An 8,202-nucleotide genomic window follows, 5' to 3' on the forward strand; every position below is an offset into this window, starting at 1 on the left:
CTATATGCAGGAATTGCTTCTCATGCCTGCTGCTGTGTTACGACGACCTCGGTGCCTCTGAAGCGGCAGCAAGGATCCTGCCATTGGGAGATCCCTGATGGAAAGCTAGTTGAGGAAGTTCCATTGATACACCTGGCTCTTTCCCCCCCCCCCATTTTCCTCTTTCTGCCTACTTCCCCCCCTGCCATTGCTGAATGCAGTTATGTCTGATAGGCAGAAAGGTAGGCTAAACCCCTGAAAGACCGAATTCAGACCCAGAGCAGAACCAATTATGTCTGTGACTCAAGTGGAAGATGGCTTTCCTTTTTGCACAAACTGGTCTTCTAATGTCTCAGTGAATGGGACTCGGGAACCCTTTGCAAGCCCTCTGACGGACTACGATGAGGAAGAATTTCTGCGATACCTCTGGAAGGAATATCTGCATCCCAAGGAATATGAATGGGTACTCATTGTTGGCTACATTATTGTGTTTCTTGTGGCTCTCATAGGAAACATCCTAGGTGAGTAACATTTTGCCTAATTGCTTCTTGATGCAAGTTAGATTTTTGCAGGGACTCGTCCAAGCAGTCACCAGCAGTGAAAACCCACACATTATCAAAAAATCCCAGAAACACAATCCTGGGAATTGGGAACACCATTTCTCTTTTTTTTAGTAATTAAAGATCCATAAAAAATAGCATTTTCATTTAATCAGAAGTTGTTGGGGTGAGGAACACCTGTGTTTTCTTACAGAGTTATCTCAGGTGGGCGGACAAGTTACTTGTTGCAATAAGACTTAAATGAATTTTGCACTACATTTGTGTGTGTGTGCGCGCGCACGGGTGTGTGTATCCTCTGATGCATTTTTCATGTTAAGGCTGCAATGAAGCTAGCCATCTGCTTGGGGCTAAGATGACCATTAAAAATGGAATTAAGTCTATGACTCTATTCCATGTGGGATAGTACTATTCAGCTGCTTCACAATGGAGCATTAGAAAGTGTATTTCTCCACCCAGACTTTGTAGAAATTTAGTAATCAGGAAGGAATATCTTGAAGTTTACCATCCAGTGGTACATTATGTGGAAATGCCTTATTAATAGCAACAGCTTTTTGAAGTATATGCATAACATATATTGAAGATAAAAAGTAATCTCTTCTACCCGAAGGCATCTGAATATTAGTATAATTGCAATTATTACTGTTATTCTTACTGTTCTCTGCTAAACAAGGGTGCCCAGCTCTTCAACTTTCATTCAGTTCTGCATTGGCAAAACTCTTGACTATGAGTTTCTCTTCCAATTCCATGAAATATTAGTACAGCTGTGAATGGCTATTTTTTTTTTAACTTGTGGCTCATTCATGCTGTCAGAATTATCAATGGGATTTTGAATGAGAGAATAGCCTTATGATGGTTAATACTGAGAATCACAAAAACACTATTCATTCTCCAATATATATTTGCTTAGATATAAAACAGAAAAAGGGTGAGCAAAATTTAGCCTTGTGGGATAGACGTGATTTTTTTTTAACCTGAATCTCATGATTGGAGAAATGCTTCAAAAGATAAACATCTTGACCTGCAATTTCTGTGCCATGAATTTGTTGTTAGTGCCACAACTGAGTGAAGGTCTCTTTGTCCCAAAAACATTCCTAATTATTCCAAATTTCTTTTTTTTTTCATTTCTGTTCTCTCCAGATTTTATTTTTTTACATTTAGACCAAGAGGGGGACATTTTATGGTTCCCTTTTATTAAACAACTAGGAAACAGAAATATTTGGGGAACTTTATGCCCTGCTTGAAACAGGGAAAATCTGAGAGTTAAAACAAATACGCGTTGCAATGTTCCTTTGACTTTGCCCAGGAAATATATATATATATATATATATATATATATATATATATATATATATATATATATATATATATATATATATATACATACATACATACATACATACATACATACATACATACATACATACATACATATATATATATATATATATATATATATATATAGAAAAAAACAAAGGGGAAATATTGGGAATAAGTTGAGAAGACACAGCTTTTGGGGAAAGCAGGAATGGAGGAAAGAATCCAGACACCAGAATCCAGCTTAATAATATTGTACATTAAATGGGAGGTTGGTGTGGGGGCAACATAACTAAACTTAGCAATATAGCTTCAGAAATGAAAAGAAAAACAGCTTATTTTAATGACAATTCTGTGCAGTAATTTAGGATAAAAATGGGATCCACACAGGCAACATTCATTGTGGAATATCGGGTGAAAAGAAGCTGGTGCTTTTGAAAGACAGCTGGTAAAATGTTTTTCTACGATGAAGTAGAGGTGGTAGTGAGTAGGTTCTGACCAGTTCTGGAAAACCAGTAGCAGAAATTTTGAGTTGTTCAGAGAACTGGTAAATACCACCTGTGACTGGCCCCGCCCACATCTATTCTCTGCCTCCCGAGTCCCAGCTGATCGGGAGGGAATGGGGATTTTGTAGTAACCTTCCCCTGCCATGCCCATCAAGCCATGCCCACCAAACCATGCAACGCCCACCAAGCCACGTCCACAGAACCGGTAGTAAAAACGTGGGAATCCCACCACTAGGATGAAGAGATTTTATTTGAAAGTTACAAATGCTTTGAAAACTAGATGCAAAAAGGACATATCTGTGTTAGCAATAGCAATAGCAGTTAGACTTATATACCGCTTCATAGGGCTTTCAGCCCTCTCTAAGCAGTTTACAGAGTCAGCATATTGCCCCCAACAATCCAGGTCCTCATTTTACCCACCTCGGAAGGATGGAAGGCTGAATCAACCTTGAGCCGGTGAGATTTGAACAGCCGAACTGCAGAACTGCAGTCAGCTGAAGTAGCCTGCAGTGCTGCATTTAACCACTGCGCCACATTGGCTCTCTGAAGTTTCAATCATCATAGTTATTTGTAGGACAAAAAAAAACCCAGTTTATTTTATTTTATTTCACATGGAGCAAAATTCAGCATAGCACATAAAATTTACAGAAACAACATATAAAAGGTGTATCAAAATATAAAATACCAGAGCAGTACATTATTTTAGAAACACAGGGATCGAGTGGTGAATTGAAATCCAAAGTATTTACCATAGGAGTGATCCTTTGGAAGGAAGAGCCAAGGTGGCGCAGTGGTTAAATGCAGCACTGCAGGCTACTGCTAGATCAGCAGTTCAGCGGTTCAAATCTCACCGGCTCAGGGTTGACTCAGCCTTCCATCCTTCCGAGGTGGGTAAAATGAGGACCCAGATTGTTGGGGGCAATATGCTGACTCTCTGTAAACCGCTTAGAGAGGCCTGAAAGGCCTATGAAGCGGTATATAAGTCTACTGCTATTGCTATTGCTTTGATTGGTCCTTAACTTATAGGGAAGACTTAAAAAAAACCATGGATAAAGATAGAATGGATAAAGTAAAAACCAGGAACAGTTTTCTTCGTAAACTTTCTGATACCAGCTCTGGAACAAGTGCTACAGTTCTTAGAACCCCCAGTTTATAGAGCCAGCTGAATTGCAAATACAAACTATTCACAGACCACTAGGCTCTCTTGTCTCTGTTCTCCATAGACTTCACATCAAGAAGAAGGGAGAAATTAGGGTAGTAGCAGGTCTGTATGGAGTGTCCTTGCCAAAGACTTGAGAAATAGGACTACATTAAATAAAATTATCAACTTGGGAAGAAGACAGTCAAACCAAATATATTACAAGCATTGGATACCAATGGTGGGATTCAGCCAGTTCGCATCTATTCGGGAGAACCGGTTGGTAACTTTCTAAGCAGTTTGGAGAACCGGTTATGGAAGAAACCTTTTGTTTTTCCCCACTTTACAGGGCTAATCCTGTAAGGAAGGCAGGAAGGAAACATTCTGGTGTTGTTTCTAGCCTCATCTTTGTTGCCCTGCTTACAGAAATTGTCTCTCCAGTTAACCCTTATTACATTGTAACAGCTAAGGCAAATCGCCCATCGACCTGAGTGACCTTGAGTTGGCCAAGCCCACCCAGTCACATGACCACCGAGCCCCACCTACTCAGATGGTCATTAGGGCAGAGAACCGGTTGTTAAATTATTTGAATCCCACCACTGTTGGATACCCACATTTAGTATCATCCAGACTCATTCTATCATTGCCGCATTTTGTATTGAAATCAGCCAGATGGTTAGTAGTTTATTGACTACATCTGCAGAATTTTGAGTTCATTAAACATCCCAAAATGTAATATTGCAAGAGTTTTATTAAAAGAACTATTACACAAAGATGAAAGGAGAAACATACCCTAGATTTAAGCGACGAGGTTTGATAGGTATTGTTGGTTTTTCGTTTTTATTTCATTCTTATTCTTATTTTGAGAAAGGGACAAAGAAGCAGCATAGTTGAAATTAACTATAAATTTCCGTAGTTAAATTAACCCCCCCCTTCCTTTATTATTGGTGTGGTTATTTATGTTGGGGTTAGATTAAATTCTTAATGCTGTTGTACGTATGGTTTTATTAATTATCTAGACACAATAAAAATAGAACCGCTTCTTTCTTTGCCCTGCTATTCAGAGACATTCTAATTTCTGCTATTATAATTAACACATTTTATAGGCTTTCCTCCAAGAATTTCTATGATCCTCATCCAGACTGGAGATTTTTTGCCACAATTGTGGCATGACTTCAATGTTTTGATCAGCCCAAAGTTTGAAGTGAACAGAGGAGGTTACCTCCAAAATGCAACTTCTTGAGACAAGAACTAATGACCCAGAAATAATTCAGCATCTCTTATACCATTTTTCTCTCTTTGCTTTCGAGTTTTGTAATTCCTAGTGTGTCCTTCCCTTCTGCAAATAAGATTTGAATGCTTGTGGCAGGATACGATTTAGTGATGTAATTCACATGTGGGTTACAAAACCATTTCCATTAAATAGTAGTGTTTCTTGAGTCCAAAGGCAGAGTTAAGAAACGATATTTAACAGGCCTTGAAATGGCACTCCTGTTTATATATCATCTCAAAACAAAACCATATACAACGATCAGACTCCCATATACTAACCCAATACCAGATTCAAGTACAGCGCAATCCAACAAGAAAAATGCTGTATATCTGAATCATAAACTGATTCTATTTTCACTCAGAATCTGTGGATTTCCCCAATATATTTCTGTTCTACTCAACAGCTAAGCAGAACCATAATTGTTCTTATTTTTAGTGGTACAAAAAGGAAACTGAAGGTGAGTTTCTTAAGACTGAGATACTTAAATTGTTGTAGTTTCTAAAAGAGCAGTTGACTGGTGAGCAGTTATTCATCCCTTCGTGGTACTTTAAGGACAGAGTCAAACTCCTCCTCATCTCTGTCTTACAATCTCTCTAGCAGGTTCAGTTGGCTAAGCTTCTTCTTAGGAGCAGCAGAATATCTTTCAAATCTAGTACATAGAGCCCAGTGCTCATTCCTTGCAATGGATGGTGTGAGAAGTCAAAACATTTTGCATTGTCCGTCCGTCCCCCCCTCTTCGGCCAATAAATAGCAGCATCGTGGAGGGCGCAGAGCCGAGGTGGCGCAGTGAGTAGAGTGTAGTACTGCAGGCCACTTCAGCTGACTGCTAGTTCAGCAGTTCAGTGGTTCAAATCTCACCGGCTCAGGGTTGAGTCAGCCTTCCATCCTTCCAAGGTAGATAAAATGAGGACCCAGATTGTTGGGGGCGATATGCTGACTCTGTAAACTGCTTAGAGAGGGCTGAAAGCCCAAGAAGCGGTATATAAGTCTAACTGCTATTGCTATTGCTATTGCTTTGCAAAGCCGGTTAAAGCCTCACGTTTGCCTGTGAATGGATTGCAATCCACACTACATTCTCAGTCTTGCTTTAAAACTAACTGGATAAATCTAAAGTTTATCCCACAATCTAGTCAAACCTGTTAGTTTTCCAGCTCCTAAGGGTGTCCTTCCTATACTCTCTGGTAGTAGTAGACTGAGTTACTGAACAGCTGCGGGGATGTGATTTAATCAGATGAGCAATTGAATCTTGGTTGAAAAACCGAACCGATTTCGCTGGTGTAGGTCAATGTTTGCATAAGAACATTAGAGCATAACTGAGATTCCATCTACCCTCGATCTTCTGTGTTTAATCATGTAGCAATATCCGCACACTTTCTAATACGTTCCGGCTATTTATTTAATCTGAATCCTAATGTGTTCTTTAATATACCATCCAAATGATTCTTTTTTTTCCTTTTGCCCTTTAAGAAATGACAACCCACTGGCCTTACATCTCCTCATTTTATATAAAGTACAGAGCAGAAAGTCAAAGTAGAAATGGTCTGTTAGGTGGCTCCTTTCGGGGTTCCAAGTAACACCCCCAACAAAAGAAGACTCTGAGCTTGAGTTTCCTCAAAGTTCCATTTTATTAGAGATGTCCTATTGGCACATCTGGGGAAACCCGAATCTAAAAGTTTCCTAGCACCTACATGTCCATCACATTGTCCAATCAAGTCTGCCCAAAACTGGAGATGCCTCCCAGTCACACCATCATAGCTGCAGGGCAAGGTGTCCTTGACTCTCTGGGAAAGGAACATTATTTAGCCTCTATATCTCCCATACTCCATATAATCCCCCCTCCCATTTTCCTATAGTAGATTGGATTGGATTGGATTTATTACATTTATATGCCGCCCTTTTCCCTGAAGGGGACTCAGGGTGGCTCACAATTCAAGTCAGGGAAGGGGGTACAGACAGGGGATAAAAAAGACGAACATAACAATACACAATTTAAAAGCACACAACAGCCATACCATTTGAGGAGGGGGGCAAAAGCTCTTTAGCCCCAGGCCTGTCGGAACAGCCAGGTTTTAAGGGCTTTGCGGAAGGCTGGGAGGGTAGTGAGGGTTCGAATCTCCACGGGGAGCTCGTTCCAGAGGGTCGGAGCAGCCACAGAGAAGGCCCTCCTCTGGGTAGTGGCCAGTCGGCATTGGCCGGCGGATGGAATTCGGAGGAGGCCTAATCTGTGGGATCTAATCGGTCTATTGGAGGTAATTGGCAGCAGGCGGTCTCTCAAGTACCTAGGTCCAATATCATGAAGGGCTTTATAAGTGACAACTAGCGCATCCGAAGACCAATAGACAGCCAGTGCAGCTCGCGGAGGATAGGTGTTACGTGGGTGAACCGAGGTACACCCACAGTCGCTCGCGCAGCTGCATTCTGGACAAGCTGAAGTCTCCGAATGCTCTTCAAGGGCTGCCCCATGTAGAGCACGTTGCAGTAGAAAATGTGGCAGGTCTGAAGGCTCAATGTAAAAGTTGGCTTCCGGATCTGACAGCACCATTGTCTCAAATTCTCCTAAAAAAGAATCAAGGCCACCCTGGAACACTTGTTCATCTCTCTCAAGGTCTCTGCAGTTCATTCCTTCTTGGTCCTTTATTGTCAAGGCAATATAAAGAATGCGTGACCCGACAAATGCACGCCCGACAACAGCGCACCGACAAAACCGCGGCGATAAAACTGCAACGTCGATAGCTGCATTTAACCACTGCGCCACCTCGGCTCTTAGCAAATAGGGAGGTCCTTTTCAGAAGAAAGCAGAACATGCTTCAAGAAAGCTTCCACTTGTTGTTCACAGATAGATAATGCAGAGTAATAAGAAACCCCCGGGCACTTAGGAAAGAAATACACCACAGTTCACTATGAAATAGGTAATTGAAATATTTCTAATTTCTGTCAACCCGAAGTAGGCAAACTTTCTGGGATTGGGAACTTAGTTGGAATTCAGAGAGGCTAAGAGCCGTATTTTTCAACCTCACTAACTTTAAGACATGTGGATTTCTTTCCCAGAATTCCTCAGTCCGCTTGGCTGGCTGGGGAATTCTAGGAATTGAAGTCCACGCAGCTTAGGTTTGGCAAGGTTGAGAAACACCAACTGAAATGGCTGCCATGGAAGTCTAATTATTCAATGTAGAAAATAAGATGGATTTTACGTGAGAAACTATTCATTAAAAGCAGCCAGGAAGGTGTGGGGGAAACAAGGATCAACCAACAGAGGCTCACTAAAAAATTAGGGCTTTACTGTAGAATAGCTAAAATAACATTTTCCCCTTTCCCAGACAGTCACTGACATTCTCCATGTATAACACATTAATTTTCCATGGTGATGTATGGAACAAAGTTAAGGACGTTTAATAAAAAGAGTGCGTTGCTGGATGTAGAAGAAAGATCTGA

At 40.9% G+C, this 8,202-nt stretch overlaps 1 protein-coding gene across 1 annotated transcript in view; it reads left to right on the forward strand.

Moving 5' to 3' along the window:
• The first annotated feature begins 271 nt into the window (after window positions 1-271).
• Window positions 272-8,202, forward strand: part of HCRTR2 (hypocretin receptor 2) — a 40,603-nt gene continuing 32,672 nt past the window's right edge. The window contains exon 1 of the mRNA XM_032215156.1: window positions 272-500. Within this exon, the coding sequence (XP_032071047.1) occupies window positions 272-500 (229 nt within the window). The remainder of the gene's footprint in view (window positions 501-8,202) is intronic.

The sequence above is a fragment of the Thamnophis elegans genome, chromosome 4 (assembly GCF_009769535.1).
Source record: "Thamnophis elegans isolate rThaEle1 chromosome 4, rThaEle1.pri, whole genome shotgun sequence".
NCBI lineage: Eukaryota > Metazoa > Chordata > Lepidosauria > Squamata > Colubridae > Thamnophis > Thamnophis elegans.